The 23,424-nt window shown below is 36.8% G+C and overlaps 2 protein-coding genes across 2 annotated transcripts; both read left to right on the top strand.

Moving 5' to 3' along the window:
- The first annotated feature begins 2,412 nt into the window (after nucleotides 1–2,412).
- On the top strand, nucleotides 2,413–4,340 carry LOC120766574. The gene is made up of 5 exons (XM_040092167.1): nucleotides 2,413–2,951; nucleotides 3,006–3,135; nucleotides 3,191–3,436; nucleotides 3,779–3,983; nucleotides 4,060–4,340. Exons 1-5 carry the CDS (start codon nucleotides 2,524–2,526, stop codon nucleotides 4,218–4,220), a joined length of 1,170 nt encoding a protein of 389 aa, XP_039948101.1. The 5' UTR covers nucleotides 2,413–2,523; the 3' UTR covers nucleotides 4,221–4,340.
- Nucleotides 4,341–6,810: 2,470 nt separating this feature from the next.
- On the top strand, nucleotides 6,811–8,630 carry LOC120766573. The gene is made up of 2 exons (XM_040092165.1): nucleotides 6,811–7,519; nucleotides 7,581–8,630. The coding sequence occupies exons 1-2, from the start codon at nucleotides 7,237–7,239 to the stop codon at nucleotides 8,546–8,548; spliced, it is 1,251 nt and encodes a 416-aa protein (XP_039948099.1). The 5' UTR covers nucleotides 6,811–7,236; the 3' UTR covers nucleotides 8,549–8,630.
- Nucleotides 8,631–23,424: the final 14,794 nt, after the last annotated feature.

Below are 23,424 nucleotides of genomic sequence, written 5' to 3'. Positions count from 1 at the left end.
AAATATTTAGTCGAGTTACATACCGCCACATATGAGCTAATCTTTCTTTAGTGTGATACATTTTAAATGCTTTTTCGTAGTGTACTTTTGCGAGACAATAATTAGAAGTTCAGTGTGGAGTAAATTCACTTATGTTTTTCTGATACATCTGTCCGGTAAAGTCCAAAGTTCGGTCAGATAAATCTCTTTACCATTTTATTAATGTGTAAACTTTAACATAAAACTTGGTCTCTTGATAACTTTCTTCAAAATTATAAAGATTTGTAAGCCAATAGTTTATAGTCGATATTTTTTTGATAAGCATGCTTTTGTCAAAACCTTTCTTAAAAGCTCTTTAAAAAGCTCTATGAAAAATTTAATTAGCATAGCCTACATTAACGAATAAATAAATTGTATAAAAAAATTGAAAAATCTTGTTCAATAATGCAATAAAAAAATAACATTTCCTTACTCAATCTATCCTTACCCGTCGCATCTTAACACGAATATGGGAAAATAAAAGATCCAGTGATATAGAAAACTTAAAAACTGTTATACAAATTCAGATTTGGATCCAAGTAGCAAAGTTTACTACCTTCCTACTATGAGCTGAGAAACAGTTGTGCTCTAATATTTATCTTTTAACAACCATTGCATACTTTTAGGGAGCTTAAATTCAAAATTTGACATTCTTAAAGAGGAAATTGTATATAATTTCGTACTGCTTTTTGGATTATCTTAATTTCCTCAGTTCCGTTTGTTCATTCGCCCGGTGAAGTTGTTACTTTCTTGGACGTGAGCCTTAGAGCTTGATATTATGAAAATGTTACTTAAATAAATTTAAATATTTAAAATGTGTTTATATATTAAGATTCTGTAAGTACACACTTGTGTGGCGTAATAAATTAGTGGATAATGCGTTGTTCATTGGACAGAAGTGTAGTGAAATTTTATGTGATTGAAGAGTGGAATATTTCAGCAAAATGGCGGCCGGCCGTGGCAGCTAAAACAGCTGATTAACTTCTGGCAAAGAATTAACAGCAAATAAAGTGCAAATGGAAAAAGGGTGAGCCAAGTGAAATATTTTGTTTAAACTTTAAATTATATAAATTTTGGCATTATTATTTATTGGCATGTTTCATTATATCAATTATTTGAAAAATATATTTTTTATGTTATGTATGTTAGTTTTAAGCAGACTAGCCTTGAACTCATTTACAGTGTGGTCAGGGTTGGTCGAGGATTGACTAACCTCGCTATCAATAGCAACGAGTGTCTTTGTGACAAGATTGGTATAGGTGCCCGGCTATAGCGGAATCGCACAAAATTGCATAGCTGATGAGCTAGCAAGGAAAGGCACCCTAGAACCGCAATTGGGGGACTGGGAGCGGATTGATGCCTTTGAATCCTCTTGCGTTCTATTACTAGATGGGCACAAAATTGATATCTTCAGTAAGACTAGCCTATCCCTATGTTCAGGGCTATTGGCGTTCATGCTGTAAGGTTGGGAATCTTACCAGACGCCATTTGCAGAAGCTATATGGAGTTTGGGAGCTCAAGATCTAAACACGTGGGAGGCTATACCTTCGGATATCCCACCGAAATGGGAGGAGTTGTAATTGAAACCCTATGAAATTTTTTATTGGCTACTCAGCGTTATGCTAATTTATTTAATTTAAGTTCGAACAAAAGAAATCTTCTTTTCTATAGTTCCACGTGCGATCTTTAGCCATCCAACCTAAACTAACCTAACATGTTGTTACAGAATATACTAAATAGTTTTGGAGATATGTACTATATATTAGACTTATTAGAGGGCGGGGCCACGACCACTTTTCCAAAATTGCAAAGTGTCTACAAGTGTCCCTTTGTTACTGCCATCCCCAGCAACATGTATAAAAATGAGTATAAAAATTGCGTAAATCGAACCAAAACCGTTCAAGCGCCAAGTTCAAGTACTGACTAGTTGATTTTTGAATGAAAATATCGGTCAATGTGTGAGACATATAATTAAAATTCAGAGGGATCCTTTCCTGATAATAATATGTCTGTACGCTACAAATAGGTTTAATCCGGCCAATATTTAGCCCATAGTCCCCATACACCTAATATAAAGACGTTCGATCTTCAAGGTGACTTTATACCGCATATATCGGCCAACATGTGATTAAACGTAATAAAATTGAATGAGCGCACTTCTCTTATAACCGTGAACATTTGTGCTTAGAGTGAATAAAATCGGGAGAATGAGAGTAAGTAATGTCTCATTAGTATTTGAATAAAACGTTACATTTAATATGCGTTGGTGAATTTACTTTGACAATTCGTTTGATTTTCCCCTAAAAAATAATCTTCACCATGGCGACCATTATCATATCGATAAAACAAATAACGGTATAAAAACGATATGAAATGGCAGTTTTTGCCCCTAAATCAGTGAAATAAAAGTGAGCGAGTGAAATATATGGAACAAAAAGTGTCCATTCGCCAAAGAATCTTTTATTTGAATACAAAGTAAGGAAACAGCAAACATTTAACTTTTAAATGCAAAAACGGGAGAGTGAAAGTAAAAACAGCGACATTTCAGAAGGAAATGAAAAATTTGCAATTGAAGAAAATGATAAATTATGCGCTGATGCGCCAAATGGACACTCTGGAAATGATAAAGAAATTGAAAGAAATGTGGCAGATGTAAGAAAAATGGAAGTTGCTGGCGAAAAGCAAGTTTATGAATGTGATATTAGCCCTGACAACGAGGACAAGCACACTAGTGGGGATAATTTACTTGAGGACGAGAAAACTGCTATGCGTACTGGAGAAGACTGTGTTGTGCCTTGTGATACTGCCTTCAATGTACGTGTCGTGGAAGAGAAATTGAATAGTGTGTGTCTCGATTGGGATTTCTTGGATGATGTCGAGGTATATAAAATCGAAAAATATCACCGACGACGCGGCTGGGAGCAAGTCGCTTGGTAGGCACATTTGAAACAAATTCACTCCAAAATGTATATTACATATTTTCAAAGGGTAGGCTATGCACCTACGACCATCGAAAATTTGGCTGAGAACTTCACATATCGTTTGCGCATCAAGGGACAGTGCTTCTCGGAGTCACTCGGTCTGTTTGAGGATGTCAATGTGTCACCAGAGTTTTTGGTAACCACCGCTATTTTCTATATTACCGTTCCTAAACATTTTACTTTTAACTTAGGTTACTACTTTAGCAGCACTGCCTACTGCGCTGTGTCTACACCGCGCCATCAAGAAAGGTCAACAGTTTTTGGTTAAGCGTATACTACGGCGACGCCCCAGCTTGTTAGACTACCCCGGTCCGAATAGTTACTTGCCGCTGGCGAATGCCATTATGAACGGTGAGCATTGTGTCACCGATGTGCTGCTGAGCCATGGCGCTAGTGTACATACCGGCAATCCGCTTAATGGACGCACTCCACTGCAGGTGTGTAGAAAAAAGTGATGTGAGTGAAAGGAAATACATGCTAAGCTTAACTCTTAGCTCTCAACTCAATTCTTTCCCATGTAAAGAGCCGCCTTCTGTTAAAAAAAAGCATCTTCGGTAAATTTATTTATTTTAAAATTTATAACTTCTTGAAGTTCAGTCAGATCAACTTTTCCCGTCTCGTACCGAATATCTAAATTCTACTGAGTAACTGTCAAAAGAGAAAAATGATTCTTTGCGCTCTCATAAACGGAGAAGTTTAAGAATTTCTTGCAGTATTGCAATTAAACATTTTGGAAATTTAACACATTCCACTTTCGCTTCTCTCCACTTTGCATTCAGCTCGCTTTCTACCATGGGCGCTTGGCCGTCGCACGCATTCTGTTAAATCGTAAGGCACAGCTTGAAGCAACTGACATTAATGGCATGACTGCTTGTCACTTTGCCGTCGACGCTAATCAATTGGAGCTGCTTAGATTTGCGCTGGAAAACGGTGCCAATGTGAATGCAACGGATGCTTGCGGCTGGTCATTACTGTCACGTGCAGGTGCGTACAGTTCACGTTCGAGGCGATTACGTAAGGCTGTTGCTGGATATTTGCGTTTACAATTTGCCATTTACAGTTGTTATGGGCGCTGACGCTTGTGTTCTGAAGCTGCTGCTGACATACGGTGCGGATGCCAAGTCCGTGGATAAACTGGGCAAGACTTGCGTGGATTTGGCGAACATATACAAGAACGACATAGCGAGTGATTATTTGGTGAAGGCCTTGCGGCCTAAGTAAGAGTAGTAGAACGTAAGCGGTTTATTTACAAGCTTCTTGTAGAAGTATAATGTTTTGGTTTTTCGGAAAAATGAAACATGATTATTATTAAAGTTTACTTAGACATATATACTTATGTTGTATGTATTATACTATGTATTTATATTCTGTGCTGGTGTACGTACTTTATGGTTAACCATACTTAAGATTTTTTCTCTTTGCTTCATTGTAAGTGTTATATATTATACAAAATATATGGATTTTTAGCAAAATTTATTTCTGTTTTCAAATTAGTTTAAAGCTGAATTGGAGGACATACATGCATAATGCGCTTTTATTGCAATCTTGATCAATATTCCTGATAACACGTGAAACACTTGTCCATTTTTATGGGTAAGTGTAAAATGACCGTAAAATTTTAACTCTGAAAATTTTAAAGTGAATTGTGAACGTATTCTCTCGAAATAATAACCAAAATATTGAAAAGTCCTTTCGTATTTCTAATCAACCTTAACTTATTTTTTTTTATATTTATAATGAACTTTAGTGAACCAAATATGTACCATTGGTTGACCATTTTTAGCCATTTTTCCGCTAGATACAATATTTCATCACTGTAAAACTTTCGTTTCGTGGGTTTGTCGGCGAAAAACAGCGACAAGTAATTTTCACAGGCTTCTCTTGAAGGCGACTTTAAATGTAGACAGTAAATGACAATAAAATATAGAATCAATCGTTCGACCAGGCTGGAACAGCTTATAGTGGATGATTCCTTTCTATTCTCACCAAACACTCAGCATAACTTTTCGAGGCGTCAATACTGGCTTTGCGACCATTTGATGAGCTTCACAACGCTTGGACTATCATCTTTTCCGCACATTATTGTCGTATTTGATCCATTTTTCCTATCCTGTTACCATTCGCTTCAGAAATGGTTTGATTTCATTTCGTTCCAGCAAAGAATCGCAGATGTTAATTTGGTCCATTAAATTTTTCACACAACAACATCGAGCTCCTTTTTGTAGCTAGCCTTTTTTTAAATTGTTCAAACCTGTTTGGTGATGATTGTTTAGTTCCTTAGCGATGTCATGGCTGCTTATGTGACGGTCATTTTCATAATTTCACCGACTTAACGATGGGTTCGCGGTCGACCAGAGCGAGGTGCATCTTTCACATCGAAATTTTGAGAACGAAAGCGAACGAACCATTGTTGTGCTACATGAACTGATTCAGCATTGTCTCCGTAAACTTCACTTCTTCCTTGTGTGGCATTCTTCCCTTTTTTATACAAAAATTTCAAAATACTTGTATAGCGAATTTCTTCATTATTTTCACTAATCTTTGAACAGCTGTAAATTTGTTTCAATTTCCCCGAATTTAACTTTTTTTTGTTAAATGAATCTTAGAATCTCACCTTTTAAAGACTATAAGGTATGGCACGATGTGATTTGTAGCAACGACATCTATTGATAAAATAAAATCGACTTAAGGGTTTTCGCGCGAAATTTAAACTAGAAGTTTTACGTTTTTTTTCTCACAGATGCTCAGAAATTCAAACTGTTCACCTTACGTTTTGTAGAATATTTATAATTATAGATTTGACACAAAGTTTATAACACATAAAAGTGTATATGGTCCTTTGTCGGAACTGTGGATATCAAAACACCATATTTTCAAAAAATTTGTCATAGATTATTTTGAAGCAACACAGCGCTTTAGTTTTCAAATATATTTCTCATATCGGAACACTATAAATACTTCAACATATAGTTGGTATTGAAAATCAAAATCTTCTTAAAAGATCTTCATTATTTTTTTTTTTATTATTATTATTATTCAGTACCTTTAATTTAAGTTCTTTTCTGACCAACCAGTGGCTCGTTTGTTGGAAAGCCGATATCGAGACATTATAGCATACAGCTCCCATGTAAACTGACCCATCCAACTCGATTCTTTGTGTGGCATAGATTAATATGCAAATCATTGTTACAATCTCTGAAGAAGCTATTCAGATCGGACCATTACTGACCGATTGATTCTTTTATTTTATAGTCAAGAAATTTGAAATAGATTATTATCTCTCCGAACATATTGTTCAGATTAGATCACTATAGCTTACAGGTGCCAATTTAAACTGACCAATCAAAAATAAGATATAAACTTTTTACACCCTTTCGTGTTATAATGGTTGCAGTGGAAGCGAAGCTAGCACATTTTCTTGTTTCTATGTTGTTTACTTCTGATGGATGTACAAAACTTGGTGGCAATACTATTGATTAAAGTATATATTCATATATTAAACAAGTACTATAATTTAAAAAAGAATAAATTTCCTCTCTCCAATGAAATAAATATATATTTTAATACAGTTACGTATTTATATAATAAACTTGTTTCACATCAATGGCATTTCGTAAGTGTATTCAAAGTCTTATCAAAGAATTTAGCAACATTTTGAGTAACTTTTTTGTTGTTTCCTGTGTTTGAAAGAATTGTACTATAAAAGTAGAAATCAAAACATATTACACAAATCGAAAACAATGTACAAACATACACAAATACAATGAAACTAAATCGCTTATTAATGCTTATCGCCCAAAAGCAGCAGAGATAATTGTGTAGAAGTGAAGCTCGCCGCTCGTTCGATTAGCTTAAGTTCGCAGATTAGCGCCACAGCGTGTCAGTGGCAAGTGACGAGTGTTGAGCAGTGGCGGCAGCATTTACATAGTGTCAACGCTCGTAAATTGCGTGTCACGCTTAAAATAATCAAGTGAAAATCGCGCACAAAAACTCGTAATTACTGCCAATATAGTGTCGAGGACAAGTCGCGAGTACTCAAGTCACGCGCTTTTTGTAAATAACCGAATAATTGCCGAAGTTTTTGACACAAATCAAAGTGAAGTTGGCGCGAAGTGTTGACCAACAAAGTGCGGTTTGTGAGCACCAGAGCAAACTAAGTTTCGTGAAGTTGAATAAACTATTAACGGTTTATGTGAGTGATAGTGACGTGAGTGCATTAGATCCGTGATTCATAACAATGTTTTCGCTTGGCAAGAACATTCATCAATGTCGCTGCGGTCGGGGACGAAGCGCGCTTTTGACTTACCGCATCCTGCTATGCGCGTTGGTGGCGCTAATGTTTTGTCTGCCTGTGGGTGGGGACGATTTGAGAGCATATAAGTATGTGTCCAGAGCACGCGAAAGGCAGCTGGAAAAACTCGCTATACGCATAAATGAGTCCGTTAACCCAAATCGGTATCCCTGCGAGAGTTTCTACGATTACGTTTGTAGTTATAGTAAACCGCTATTCACGATACTTGGTGAGAATAAATGGAGTGAAGTAGAAAATAGTATATATAGTATTTAACATGCGAATTACAGGTCATTTGCCCGAACTCGATGATCTCATGAAGCTGTTTACTGAGCTGCAGCAAGATCCCGAGAAGTTTAGTGCCAAAGACAAGATGTTGGATTTTTTCGTTTCCTGTACCTCCAAGAAATGGCTGGAGGATTGCTATCGCGAAACATTCGAATATTTTAAGCCACTTTTTGGTTACATTATCACCAAGAACTATGTCGGCAGCAATTCGGAGGAGCATCGTAACTTCCTGCAACTACTGGATACTTTTCTGTTAAAAGCCGCACAAACGCACAATTTCATGCATCACCCGATACGTCATCGCTTGCAGACGTTGAGAGAGAAATTCCGCTTGCCGCAGATCTATTTGCGGCCACACGAATTAAGCGAGGAATACGAATCGTTAATGATGTATCGCGAGAGTTATAAGCATAATGTACGCAATCTAGAGCTGCATCGTAGACGTAATTCCAGCTACGAGTTGGGCGTGGAGCGCACTATGTTGGATTGGTCATTGTATTTGTATCAAAGTCGCAATATGCCTATGTCCTATTACTATCCCACATTGAATGTACACCTGTGGATGACATTGTACAACACGACGGAGCGTGATCGTGAGCCGAAGCGCGTGCATGAGCTTGCCGAATGCTTAAAGTTGCCACCGTACGTGCATGTGCTGGACGAGGCGCGTGTTTTGGCGCTGGTCTATTTGAAGGCTTTCCAAAATGCTTGGGTTGATTACAGTACTTGGCTGAAGCCTGATCGTGCGAGTGTAAACAGTGACATCTATGAACATGAGAATCGAATACTGTCACGCTTTAAGTTGGATAATAAGAAGGTGTTCTTCATTTTGTATGGACAGAATTTTTGCGAGTTCGGCAAAGAGTTGGCGGAGAATATCTTCTATTTGGGCATGAAGCAGAATCGCGATTTCGCCGAAAGCTTCGAATGTGTATTTGCACCAGAGCCGCGTATACCATGTTATGTGTAAAACGGAGCTTCGTAAAGCTCAAAAGATTAACTCGCTAGTTTTCTAAGAAAATATGAATTACAAATATACAAATGCTTTTTTATTAAAACTCGGTTTTGTTGTTCTTATTCTTATTTATCGTACTTATTGTTATTTATCGAAAGCAATAAGTCAACTATTGCGATATTTCAACTTTTTGAGATAACATTCTGATTGCCATTAGTTTCAGCATTATTGCTTTCAGAGTGTATTCTCTCTGGTAAATATTTTGCTAAAGTCTGAGAAATGGAAAATGATGCTGTGTTCAAATTCGGAGAATGGACGTAAGCTATTCCTTTTCATTGATTTGAGACATTCTTTGTCTCGGTTGTGAGTTCAGGTGATATGCAACATATATGTTCCACACGTTCCTATGATATCTTTGGGGTGTCAGGTATCCCGATCAATTTCATTTTACAGTCTTCTAATGTTATTTTGTGCATTTCTTTTTGAATTTTTCGTCTGTAATAGCTTCTTTTGGACATCAATTAATTTATGTCACTCGTGGAAATTATACGAACTTTTCCGCCTGCCTGATATTATTATAAATCCTTGAGGCCTTCTTACATAATACTAATTGCATGCTTCAGTGATTTTACTTTGTAATAGCTCTTTCCGTTTCGCAATTTCTTTTGTTCTATTGTTTAATTTCACGAAAAAGCCACTTTAAAGCTTTTCAGCTGAATTTAGTACAAGAGTATGTGAAGAGCTTGTTAAAATTATGTAAAATTCTCCAAATTTCTGATGATAATATTTCCATCGAAACCAAAGATTTCAAAAACACAGCACTCTTACTAGCTGAAGGATGACCAGGCCTTTGGTCGCTACGAAAATTTTTGAAACGTGTGTCTACATATAATATTGAGTATGCCCTCTGCCATATATTTACGGCGAACTCGACAAGAGCATGGCAATGAAGGTTAAAATTCGATGGAATGCTCTTTCAAAATGTAAAACTGCTTACAAAGTCCTGGCTTATGGTTGCAGAAGAAACTACAGGAACATGATTGTAATACTGATTGGTCAAAGTCCGGTGGTGGCATACCTGCAGAGTAGAGCCGACATATCGAGATTACTGCTGGAAATGTCAAGAGCGAGTAAGCAATGGAGCATCTGTTGTCCACTAGCCCGCTTAAAATATTTATGACCCCCAGGGTACTGGAAGAGGTGTCGTGAGAGAGGCCGCAGAACCTGTTGAAATTCACATCATCATCTTCTCCTCATGAACTAAGTAATGGCACTTCATCTGCCATCGCTAAGAACCAAAACTGGTTCAGCGGGACTCACTACCCATGAATATTATTCAAAACAATATTTGTTCTTTGTAATAAATGGAAAATGGCACACTTTTTCTTTTATTGAAATTGCTATAACTTTAACTTCTGTCGTCCGAATACAGCTAACGCTGCATGTTGTATCAAAAGGTGATCCATTTCGAGGTTCCCTACTTTTTTAAATAAAAAACAAACAAAGTAAAAGTTAAAGTTAAATGTGGAATGTCTAATATCATTCCAAAGATTTTTTTTGGTATTTATTTTTTGAAGATTATATATCTCTAATGTTGGTCGTGCCTACGTCTCTGATGGTGCATCCGCTGAGACCAATTTTCATTCTCATTTGAATGGATGAAATGGCAGCTTTTGAATCTCTTCAGGTTGCTCTTCGTTCCAAATGCGGGAGCTTCTTACATAACCATTGAATGAGAAATTGGCCTCAACGCTGAATAAAATTTGGCTTGAAAACGTCGAATCTTCTTGGAACTTTTCAAGAGCCTATAGAGCGAAGCGATGTCACTTGGGAAGGTCAAGTGATTTCACATTTTGGGCAAGCTGTGTTTTGTACGCTTTCAATTTAAAATCTCGAAGTAAAATGCGCTAACGGCACCGAATCGACTCTCCACGGTCTTCGTGTACACTACAGCTACGACAGCTATTCGGTCGAATATTATACAATAATGAATGCTGGGTCTCAAGATAAGTTATGGTGTTGTGAATGACATGCTCAGTAGGCCGATTATGTTGACCATAACTTAAGCGCGGCACGCGAAATACAGTCTTTATAGAACGTGAATTTTCATATTGAAGTTAAACAATTTGTAATCATTGTTCATGTAAACATGATTTAATGCCAAACAATATTGAACAAAAATAACATGACAGCTTGACACGACTCACTTGTGATCTGTCAAAAAAAGGCTATTGAAAAAAGTACCTTTACTTGGTTACATGTAAAGTTCGGCAATTTTTAGAGTAAGTCTTCCATCATCTGAACGTGAAAAATGAAAATACTGTTGGAGATCACTCAGACAGCAACGTCGTTAGTGGAAGTGATATTCGTGTTTTTTGGTGCATGAAGTCAACGAGGTAACAGTAGGTATTATATGCTTGAACTCTTTACGAGCTTGGCTAGCATAGTGCTTTGAGAAGATATCACTGCAAGGGATCTTTATTTAAATTAATCTCTGTTCGCGACTAAAAATATTATTAACAACAGAAATAGCTCTGGAAAAAATCATGCAATTCGTTAGTTATTCTGATGCTTAAAATAGGTTGATCTGTTCAGTTTGGTGTTAAAATTATCACTCTACGGGTTCCTGGCACTATTGCTTAATAGTGCTCATATTTCTACAGTTTTCATTTGCAATGAAAACACTTTTAAGCTAGTACCACTGAGGCTAATTGTAAAAATTTAATTATTTTCTTGAATTATCTTGCTTTTCAATTTTCTAGTTAGAAGATTTATTAAATTCCATTGAATAAATTACTTGCTGCATACAATTTTGGATAAAAATTCCATACTTACAGTAAAGATGGCAGTGATGAGCACACCTCAACCTCATTTGCAGAAAATTTACATGCATCACTATATGCACACGTGCAAATATATTTATGTGTTGGTGTAAGAACATTTGAATTGTTGAATTGTGTGTATTAGTTTTGTGGTATTCTGTCATTTTGCGGCTTTACAAGAGCCACCTACTGAGGTGCTCAACCGGACCGAACACACGGACATACGAAGTGCCTATGCAGACATAATTTGACAAACAGAAATCCACCTAACGGTATATACACTTCAATACCGCTTTGCCTTTATGCTCGTTGCACAAGTGAATGGCGCCTGTTTGCTTATGCAAGCCCTACTTTTGTGCAAATTCTATTTATTTAAGATGGCAAGCCAGCACACAGAGACCACTCGGAAGCCACACCCAGATTACAGCACCATTTTTCGGCAAATCTCCAAGAGCTGAAGCGGCGGAACCAACTCAACTACTACAATTTGGAACTTAATTTTCCAATTTCCATATTTGGGTGGCAACGCGAGAGTGGAGAATAAGGGGTAGGAGGGAGGCGAGTGGGTGTGAGAGCGTGTGGCAGAGGTGCAGTTCAAATCGCATAAGGTTATGTAACATTTGTCTATGCACACATATGTGAGACCACACACTGAAAAGTGCAAAGCTGCCGAGGAGAGGTATTCGCACAAGAATCTGCTGACTAGCAGCACGTTGGTGTTGAAAAGCCCCAAAAAAATAAAAACACATTAAAAATGTTAATAACAAGTATGCAGTCTGAAATGTAAGTGGGGCGTGAAGTGAAGTAAAGAAAGAAAGGCAGCAACACATTATGCCAAATATATCAAACGAACTAACGGAAAATGAAAAGGCATTCCGTTAGCTGCATGCGAAGTATGCGTGTGTGTGTGAGTATGCGCTTGGCTGGACTGCCGGCAAGTTGCATACTTTATGGCGTTTAGCCAGCATGCTGCTACGTAGCCAAACCGTTAGCCTTACCGCCCTACACCAATGCACACACATACATATATAAAAACATGGTACAATATTATGCATTTTATTTTTATGTTCTCAAGTTAAGTTTTATTTTCGCTTTCACATTTTTTTCCCAGATTTTTATTTTTGGCAGTTTAGGTTTTTGTGTGGAACTTGAAATATGAGCACAAGGGAAATTGCGTTGCCAGTGCGCTGCTTTGGCTACGCCACGCTTCAACTCTCAACTCTTTAGTTTGCCAGCCAAGCATGCAATTTGGAGGGATACTCATATCAGTACTTTCCAGTCAAAACTGGGTCCGTTGGTGTGTTTGTATGAGTTCCCTTTATAAAGTGGCATAAACCCTCCACCATATAACTTAACAGTAAGCGTATATTGTTGTATATGCAAATATGTATATATACATATACATATATATGTAAATATATATACATATATAAATGTAAATACTTATATATGTAATATTATGTGGTTGTTGTTGGATAAACAGAGTAAGCCCTGCTTGGTAACGGTTTGCTTGCTTTCTTTGCTGGTAAATATGCTCATCATGCTCGTATCTCAGCCCTGCACTGACGCCTTCTCTGCCGTTGTCAGTTATATAAAAACGCGCTGTTGTGCAGTGAAGAGGAAGTAGATGTTCCGGCATTGGAGCACAAAATGAGCTGGTTTATAAAATTTTTCGGGAAATTTTATTTGGCTTTGAGTAAATCACATAAAATTTCGACTACGTCTATCGCTACTATTTCTTTTCAATGCTCTGAGAATTCGTTTTAGTGAAATGGTTAGGTAGATTCAAGTGGTACAATAATGCCTGTCCGTTGAACGAGTTAACGATCATCAACGAGTTATGAATAATCAGCTAAATATCCCTGACTAACGAGTTATTTATTTCATTTGTAAGTTATCGGAAATTAATAAAATGATGCTGACCAAGTACTCTGCTATCGTAACTTTCAAGTCCAAAGCATTTAATATTTGCTGTCTTTAAGTGCTAATTCTAAGGGGTAGATATCAGACTAAATTTTATCATGTACCCATTTTACTTGTTATGACAAATAACATAAGTTTTCTGAATGAAAGATGATTAGAAGAAGTAATTTTGTATTTTTCAAAATCAAGGTCTTGTTCTGTAACTCGATCGAAAAAAATTTTAAGGAACAATTTTCGCATAATTATACGATAGATCCGAAATTCGAATATAATACGTTTTCGAAATTCGGATTCGAAATCGGACCTGATTACCTAGAACCGAATTTCGAATGTAATAAATATTTTTCGAACTTATGTTTTTTTTTTGAATATTTTGTGTAACTATATTTTCAATTCCATTTTCGAAAAAAGTACTCATTCGCTTTTGAGTAGTAGAAAGCAAAAACGAAACAGGTTATTATTTATTCTGACACAGGGTGGTGCAATTTTCGCTTAATTATACGTTAGATTCGAATTTCAAACTTAATACGTTTTCGAAATTCGGATTCGAAATCGGACCTGATTACCTAGATCCGAACTTCGAATACAATAAATATTTCTAAAATTTTTGTGTGTTTTTTTTTAATTTTTTGTGTTCGGTAACTCTATTTTCGCTTTTTCAATCCTATTTTCAAAAAATACTCTTTCGCTTTTGAGTTCTACAAAGCCAAAACGAAACATTAAGCATTTATTTTGGCACAAGGTGGTACAACTTTCGCATAATTATACCATAGATCAGAATTTCGATTATAATACATTTTCGAAATTCGGATCTAGATCATCAGGTCCAGTTTCTAACATAATTTCTTGCTTTTAGCACTTATTCTGCTTTTCAAAATCTCAAGCTATTTACACACTCTTTTTTAGTTTTTTAATTCTCTAAGTCTGACTTCAAAGCGTTTGAACCATTTAATATAATGCTATCTCAATCGTCCCATGGTCTCAAAGCGTCGATATTGTCTATGTGCAAACGCTCAGTTTACATTCGAATCTCGTAATCGTTCGAATATCGCTTACTTCTGCAATTAACAGTAATCACCACACCAAAACCTAGTATAAATACAGCCTCTTTCCGGCAGCTGTTACATATACTGCCTTCGAGCTTCCAAGGGTGTTCTCTGATGTAGAGCGTTTATTGCCTCAATTGCCGCATGGGTTTCTAACTATATGTGACCTGGTCTACGGAAAGGGGGCTTAGGTGTCAAAAAAAAAAGGAGAACAATTAATGAGATAACGAGAAACTGACGATTATTTTTAACAGCTTTTCCCACAAAACTAGTTTTCGCACGTTAGCTCCCTTTTCGTAGACCAGGTCACATATATTCACTTTGATTATGTTGTTCTCTATTTTGTTAGCTACCTCAGCCGCTTTCCTAACTGCAAATACATCCATCTGAAATATACTGGAGTGTACCGGAAGCTTAAAGGATCCAACTCCAAGCAACAGATCCCATCTCTCTATCCATTAACCATTTTGGATCCGTCAGTTTGGATGTTGTAAGTTCAGCTGGCGAGTCGCATGCTCCTGCGCCACCAATCATCTATTAGGGTAATTTGAAATCTTCTATTTTATTCACCAACGCTCTGCTGATTATGCTACATATGTCCGATGATCATTGTGTAGTATTCTCTTAGCTGATTTTACTACAGAGCGTTCCACTGCAATGTCGATTTGTGGTAGGTTGAGTAACATGTCCAGTGCAGCCTTTGGAGTGGTTCTTAGTTTCTCCCGTTATGCAGAGAAGTTACAGTCTATACGAGTTTTTGAGTGATCCACCACACCAAAGCTCCGTAAAAAGAGATTGGCTTAACTACCGCTGTGAAACCCCGCCGCATGAGGCCAGGTAATAGGCCCCATGTAAACCCTTTTATTTTCTTACAAGCATATAAAGTCTCACTGTTCTTTTTCACTTCACTTACATTGAGTTTCCACATCAGTTTGCTATCCAAAATTAGTAATTATTTTACCAGTATGTAGTGGAACTGTGAATTAGATCATTTAGGCCTGAGAAAGGGGAAATCACAATTATTATCTTCCAAAATCACTAAAACACCGACGCGTTAACGTCTGTGACACATTGCGCATTAGCTCCGTGTGACTTCTGGCTATTCAGCAAACTCAAATGAGCGCTTCCGTGCAAAGGGTATTTTTTAAGAATATTTTTTTACATTGATACACTTTATTAAAACAATTTATCCAAAAGCCAATAATCTCAGAAACCGAAGGCTGACTTCGTAATAAAAAATGCAATTTACAACCGACATTTGCATTCGTAATCGAATATTACCCTTGTGGGTGAATTAATATGATTTACTGATTAAAAATTAATTTCGAACATTTTAATATGCAAATCTCGGCAAAAGGACGTAAAAATGTCTTCATGTCCACGGCAAACAGATGACTGCTTTCTTAATTACGCTTTATTACAGCATTTTACCGTTAATGCTGTTAAAAAATACTTCAACTTTCACAAATGCATTATTTACCTTTGCAACAGTGAAATATTCATAACAATTTTTGCGAAATGAAAAATTCATTTTAATCAAGTAATGCAGAGGTGAAGCGTAAGGGATAAAGTAAGTGAAAGAAAAAAAATACGCTTGAGCACATGATGATAACGGCGATTAAAAAGAGTGAAGTGCGCTTGGGAAGACTGTGAAAGGAAGCAACTGATGAAACTCATGACACACAATAAGGCATGCGGTGTGACAGAATATGCATGTGTAAGTGTGTGTGTGTGCGTCTGTAGGGCACAACAAGCTTACAAGGATTGACGCATTAAAAAGTCATTTACATTTGTCAATATCAGCACACACGGACACACACACACGCGCAATTACAATTTCAAGAATGTATCACATGGCGTATGAGTGCCCGTTCGAGGCGCGTGCGAATTGTAATACGAGAAGAAATGTGTAAAAAATCGCCAAAAATAATACAAATGACTACAATATGTGTATATGTATATAAGCATCGTTCACACAATTATATAGCTGCTTGTCAACTATATATATATATATATGGAGCATACACGCGAAGTGTGTGTCTGCCAGCGCCATAAGTCGCCTCTTGAAGCCTTCATCCATCATACACACACGCCAGGACACAAAAAAGTTAACAGTCGCTCTCATGCGGAATTTAATTTTAAAAATTGTTGCTTCAATGGAAATTCTCACAGACGCACGCTTTATTGGCGCGTGGCTGATAGCGATCGGCAGTGAGTTGTTGTGCGCGAAAATGGCAGTGAAGCAGAATTTATGTTGCGCTTTTGCTACACGCTTACACCTGCTTCTGCGTGTACTCGAAAATATACTATATGTCGGCATGTTATAAATTACAGTTATTTAGGTGACAGCATTCACGATCTTGTTACAGTTATATATTCATATTGGATTTGCTTTTCAGCGATTTGTCGCCCAGAGCGCCAACACACTGCGCTAATATGTCAATTGCGCGCTGCATTCACACACACAGAGTTGATGACGCACCTCCGTGGGTACCAATAACAAATGTAACGGTACCGGGCACAAAGAACTGCTGATAATAATAACATTGTGTTTAAGATTATATAAAATAGCTTCCGTTGCGGCTCAAAAGTGCTTACAAAAGCCAGTGTGCTGAGTAGTGTATTGTCGCAGGCACCGTTATGTTGCGGAAAAGGAAGAATTTACGCTGAGGTGCGTGCGAGCGCCAGACAATCAGACAATGGCGGCTGCTGGCGGTTACCTGACTTTGTGATGGATTTTATGGTTTACACGCGCAATTTTCGTGCAAGTTTTTTTTCTTTATCACAACGATTTAGGAAATTAACGGTTTCCCTGTAAACGAGCATTCCACACATACACTTATATTTTTGCACGCATTTTACTATATGTTCTTTTGTGCGTATGAGTAGCTTCTTCATGCGTGTTACTTTTTGTCAAACGCCGCCTTTTGCGAGTGCTTTTGCCATTGCATTGCTTTTGTCGTTTTCTGTTCTTATCTTTGTCAATTCTTTTTCAGCTGATACATTCGCCTTTCCTTTGTGGTAATCATTTCTTTTGTAAGCAGATAAGTTTGGCGTAAATACTGTCATTTGCAGTTATTAAGGAGCGATTATATATGTATATACATAAGAGTATGTCAAAAGAGAAGTGAGTTTAAAGTCAAGTACTCATTTATATATCCTTAAAGGCTCATCTGCTAACTGACTGAAGTAAGCTTCCAACCAAATCGATTCTCTATTTACAAAAATATATTTAATGAGGGAACTTATAGTAGTTCCTAAGGCTATTTTTATGGGATAGTCTCTCTTTTTAGAGCTGCATATTTTAGCCTTGTGTATCAAACACCTTTCACAGTGGTTTCTTTGGATTTTACTATTGTTGTAGACATTAGAATTGAGAAGATTATTATTGATTTTAAGAGTTCTTAAATTATAACTACATAATTTTCATAGCTGTTAGATGCATATTTTAAGGAACTGATCAAAAATTCTATAAAATTGAGCCGATGCCAGGCATAAAATATTTGTGCTTGGCTTAAAAACAGCTTAACATTGAGTGTAGAGAGTTGTAGTTACAATTTAACGCTATTATATACTGAACAGGGTATATGACGTTTATGAAACCCAAAAGGAAACGTCGGAAAATCTATGTAGTATATAGTCACGGGTCATTTAAGAACAGGTACTCTTTTCAATAGGCTTTTTTGACAGATCACGCGGAAGTCGTGTCAAGCCTTCATGTTATTTTTGTTCAGTATTTTTTGGCAACTAATCATGGAAAGCCATACGCCTGAACAACACTTACAAATCGCACAACTTTTTTACGTAAATTCAAGTTCTGTAAAGAATATATTTCGCTTGCTTCACTCAACATAATTGGCCTACTGAGCGAGATATTCGCAACACCGTCATCAATCTTGAGACCCAGCATTCATTATTGGATAATATTCGATCGCGAAAACCACGTCAAGCACGCAGTGAAGAAAGTATAGCAGCCGTAGCTGAGAATGTACATGAAGACTGTAGAGACTAGATTTGGAGCCATTCGCAGCAACTTGGACTGACGTATGGAATGCCTTGGCGCATTTCTCGTCCAGATCTTAAATTGAGAGCGTACAAAATACAGCGTGTGCAAGAACCGAAGCCGGTCGTCCTTCTCAAGCGACATCGCTTCTTTCTATGGACTTTTGAAAAGCTGCAAGAAGATCCGAAGTTTTCCAGCCAAATTTTGTTTAGCGATGACGTCCATTTTTGGCGCAACGGAAATGTAAACAAGCGAAATTGCCGCACTTGGGATGAACATCAACCTGTACAGTTTTAAAGGCTATCACTTTATCCAAAAAAGCAACGGTTTTATGTGCGTTGGTGGAATCATTGTCTATATTTCTTCAAAAATGATGCCGATGAGAACGTAACCGTCAATAGTGACCATTATCATGCCATGCTAACCAATTATTTGATACCTGAAATTGAGGCTCGTGATCTCGGCGACATTTACTTTCAACAAGATGGCGCCACTTCCCATACATCCAATCAGTTGATCGATTTTTTGAGAGAACACTTTGGTGAGCAGATAATTTCACGATTTGGGTCGGTCACCAAAATTGTGTGATATCACACCGTTACACAATTTCCTATGGAAATATGCAAAATTCAAAGTCTCTGCGGACACTTCCACTTCAATTCAGGCCTTCGATCATAACATCACATGTTTCATTCGCCAGTTCCCAGTCTTAATCTTTAAAAAATAAATGGCAAAGAATGTTCTTTCGAATGATAATAAACATTCCTCATGAAATTTGAAGTTTCTGAGTTTTTTCCTTAAAAAAGTAGGGAAGCTCACACTTTATATATAGTTACTAAATACGCCTACATATATGGCCGATGTCAACGTTTTTCTTGTTTTTAAAGTAAAAGTAAAAGAAACATCAAACAGTTAATAGCACACACATATATATTTGGTTCACATATTTATCTAAAAAAAAACTATCTAAAAACCTGCACGCTCGTGCTGCGGTCGAAATATTCCAAAAGTCCTTTCCACTGTCCTTAATATTTTTCTCTCTCTTTTCTTTGGGGTGTTCGCGAAGACTTTAAAATATTTGAATATATAGAGGACCAGCGTCCATCATCTGTAAAAAGGTTAAGAAGACTAGCTTAGTCAAGCAATTTTATTTTACCAATCACCCAATACAATTTCAGAAAGAGTCTGCGATGTCATCAAATCATTGGTTTGCAAAAAAGCTACCCTTTTTCTCCCAAAAACAGTAACTTGAAAATGATTGCATGAGCGTGAGAAACATTGCTGTTCTAGTTAAGAAACGAATTCTATGAAGATGATGGAGGGTTTTGTTTATGACATGATCTCACTAAAATATATACCATATATGTATATATTTTTAAACCCCATTAAAGGTATTAATTTTGTAATAGTTATAAAATATTGAACTAACTTTTGGCAATTTTCCATGAAATTATAACTCTTAGAATCCTGTGTGATATTATAGTACAAGAAGATAGACTCAAATGATTAGAAGAGAGCTTTTTGAACGCTTCGGTAAGTGAAAGTGCTGTGGGATATTAATTAAAGTATTACCTTATTTTCCGACTCTTTTATATTCGAAAAATTGATAAATATGAGAGCGAAACTTTGAATATAAAATGTTTGCAAAGCCACTTTCTAACATTTTAACGAAATAATCATAAGGACACTCCACCATCAATACTTACTTGCCAAATGCCACTTTTCACATTACCCAAATATTCGACAACTCTTTCATACTAATTTAAGCGCTTTAAAGGCATCTCCTTATTGTGGTCGCTGCTGTGCAAGCAAACCTCAGCGCGATGCGGGCGATTTAATCTTAGCGCTTAAGTGGATTTTGGCAGCCAAGCGCTTAGGCGGCAAAATAGCGTACGCTTCACGCAGCTCACACACCCCCACTCCATTCAAGGCGGCATTTATTCACACGGTAACCGTTTGGCTTCAGCAATTTAATTGCGCGCTGACCTCGGATGTGCACAAATGCTTAGAGGCAGCCGCAGCAGAGCTGCTCATAAATTTTCACCGGCACAATGCGAGGCATTAACGCCCAGCTGAGGAGGATCTCGGCCAAACAAACAAAATGCCAAATTGCCATTTTAAAGTTGTCTTACCGAGCACTTTAATGGCTGCTGGTCTTTATAGGGATTTTTTTCGTGGACGAAATGCCTTAGCGTAAAGAAAGAATTGAAAAAAATAAAGAAACGATCTCATTACATCGTCATAAAAATTCAGTTTACCCGAATCGTGTCACTGCTCTGCCATATTTTAGTTTTGCCACATTAATGACAAAAAATTATCGAATCAGCAATCAATTGCATGGAAACATTGAATTTTACGCACGCATTGCTCGTGCAGCAAATTCCCACATTTTTTTAGCGAAATTGCAAAAGAATATTAATGATAGACGCCATTCACGCTCATACGACTAGTGTAGTTACCATTGTACAATCGTTTTACCGTTAGCCTGGTTCGCGCCATTGGTTGCCTGACTTCTGAGCTCCTCCAAGGAGACAACATAAATCTTGCTGTTGTCATTTATCAATGTTCATTGCGTACGCTGATATTTATCCGACTGCTTTATACTTTCCATACCCGCCCTCCTCGCTTCGCTTGATGACGACTATGTACATTCCAATCTCATATTGCAAGTCGTCCATTAAGCTGCTTGTACTGCAGCTCTTCTGCACGCAACACCGCGTTGCCTTCCCCACGGCTTATTGGTCGGCCAAGGCAATTGGTATTACTGGTTGGTTTGGCGGCTTGGTTGACAGTAGCCGATGGCTGCGGTTGATTACCACATTGCTACTTCTACTCTTGTTGGCGTTCTACAGGCAGAATTCAAAGCTGCGTGCTGATGCTGCTATTTGTAGCGTCTTTGCTTGGCAAAAAATAATACTTCTGACGAAGCTTATGGTTGTTATGGCTACTTTTAATTCATTAAGGTGTATTTGTAGGAAGAGTAATTTTTATAAAGCGCATGAAGTGGGACTTAAGGTAACATAAAGTTATGCCGTTTAATTAAAATTTTTAAAGTTCTTTAAGTTAACCAACTTCCAGTTATTTTCGAAGATTTTCTTAATTCACTTTTTTTTTGTATTATTATTTGATATTTTTTATATTTCCCTAAAACTTGGCAATACTCTCTTAAAACTTAAACTTACTTAAAACTCTTACTTAAAACTGTACTCAATCATTGTCTAAAATATCATCAGTTCCTTCACTAAAAGCTTGAGAACATTTTTCTAAAAAACTGTCAATAAATAATTATATACTTTCTAGCCCTGCAATAATGCTGATTTGGTAATTTCTATAGCTTCCGTCTGTAGTAACTGATCAGTTGGCTATCATTGCTCACCTGGGTGCATGTCTAAGAAAACACCTAAATGTAGACAATGGTTACCTTGCAACAATTTTTTTGGTGAAATTGTAAATGATTATGTGTTTGTTTATCAAGAAAATATACTTTTGACTTCTAATAACCGCATTCTTAAACGATGGATAATACAATAATTATATTAAAAATAAAACATATTTTTGTGGAACAAATATACATAAAATTTATATTATCCATACCATATTCTAACCTATTTTACTTTGATATGGTTCCAGAAATCGAGGTTAGCTAGCATTGCTTCATTATTATTTTTTAAGTATAAAGCTTATACAGCTTTTCTAGTGAAGAATAATAAATGGATTGTTTAATATTTTGCTTTATAGTCCGAAAGTTTTATGATAATTTTATAGAGTCTTCAGTTCAATTCTTTACCTTTTTCGAGAGTGTTTTAAAGGCTCTATTTTAAGCTCTTGGAAGGTAACCCATACCCATTTATCAGATGCAACGGATATCAAGGCGGCTCTAAAGCCGATTAATGCAGGCATTTTTTGCACATAAACTTCCATATTTTTAAATATAGTTCTAGTCTATTTAATGGGGGTTTCAATTAAAGCGCTACAAAAGTTGGACCATTTTATGAGATAATACGTTCACGAAACTCGGTTTTCAATAAATCGATTGTGACATTCGCTGTGTGCTTTGTGGCATCGTTTTGTTGGAACTACATAATGTCCAAGTCCATATCATCCAATTCAGGCCAAAAATATTCGGTGATCATTGAGCGTTAGCGATTCCCATTCACAGTAACGTGGGGGTCTTGTTGATCATCACGGAAGAAGTACGGCTCAATGACTCATAGAGTACGTGTGGATTGTTGCCTGACCAATAATGCATATTTTGGTTACACAAAGACGTCACAGAGATGCTCAACGCTTGAGAACGACGTGTGAAAGGCTGGTTGGGTCTTCCCAAATTGATGCAATATTCTGGACACTACGGGCACTTCCATGTCACACTAGCATGGGAACATTTTGTGTTGTACCTATGGACGCTCAATTGTTGATCTATCAGGACGATTATGAGGCCACTAACTCCGAATTTTGGTAGTAAGTTTTAATAATTTCAACTCGTTGTTGGATCGTATATCTGTTTCTAATGAAATGTCAAACCCAACTGAAGAGAAATCTTAAAAAAAACTTGTCAAATACGGCGTCGTTTGCTGTCCTTGTTGGTTTACTTTTGTAGCGTCCCTATTGAAACCCCCTTATAATTGGGGTCTTTAAAGTGAAAGCATAATTCATGTAAATATAAAACACATATAGTTTGGCAACTATCTTTCGAGGAAAATACCTTATATATCTCAATATTATAGCACTACAAAATATTTTTTAATCACTGTCATTATCTTCCTTAAGCACTACCGTGCCAAAATCTGGATTACATACATATATCTTACATCTCTCTATTGATTTATTTGTTCTATTTATGTTCTCTTCTCTCCTCTTGTTTTTTTTTCTTTTGAAAGATTATCTTTAAAATTACTCTCTTGAAGTGATTACAGCGGTTCGGTAACTGAAAAAAGGGTGTGATTTGTTGTTGCACTCGATCTGTTTTTTTTTTGTGTTTTATTTCTAAATCTAATAAATTTCCAAAAACTTAAACAAACTTCAAAAATAAAACAAATTTAACTGTTTAAAGTGAAAAGATATGTCCTGTAGTCTCACCGCATGCGTATTGTTGGT

This window comes from Bactrocera tryoni, chromosome 1, assembly GCF_016617805.1.
Source record: "Bactrocera tryoni isolate S06 chromosome 1, CSIRO_BtryS06_freeze2, whole genome shotgun sequence".
In the NCBI taxonomy this organism is placed as follows: Eukaryota; Metazoa; Arthropoda; class Insecta; order Diptera; family Tephritidae; genus Bactrocera; species Bactrocera tryoni.
This window is presented reverse-complemented; position numbering and strand designations above follow the sequence as displayed.

Excerpts from the sequence above, each read along its gene's own strand:
- LOC120766574 (XM_040092167.1), top strand. The coding sequence starts at position 2,524 with ATGCAAAAACGGGAGAGTGAAAGTAAAAACAGCGACATTTCAGAAGGA. Across the intron at positions 2,952-3,005 it reads GGCTGGGAGCAAGTCGCTTG|GGTAGGCTATGCACCTACGA; the intron begins GTAGGCACATTT and ends ATATTTTCAAAG. Across the intron at positions 3,437-3,778 it reads ATGGACGCACTCCACTGCAG|CTCGCTTTCTACCATGGGCG; the intron begins GTGTGTAGAAAA and ends CTTTGCATTCAG.
- LOC120766573 (XM_040092165.1), top strand. The coding sequence starts at position 7,237 with ATGTTTTCGCTTGGCAAGAACATTCATCAATGTCGCTGCGGTCGGGGA. Across the intron at positions 7,520-7,580 it reads ACCGCTATTCACGATACTTG|GTCATTTGCCCGAACTCGAT; the intron begins GTGAGAATAAAT and ends TGCGAATTACAG.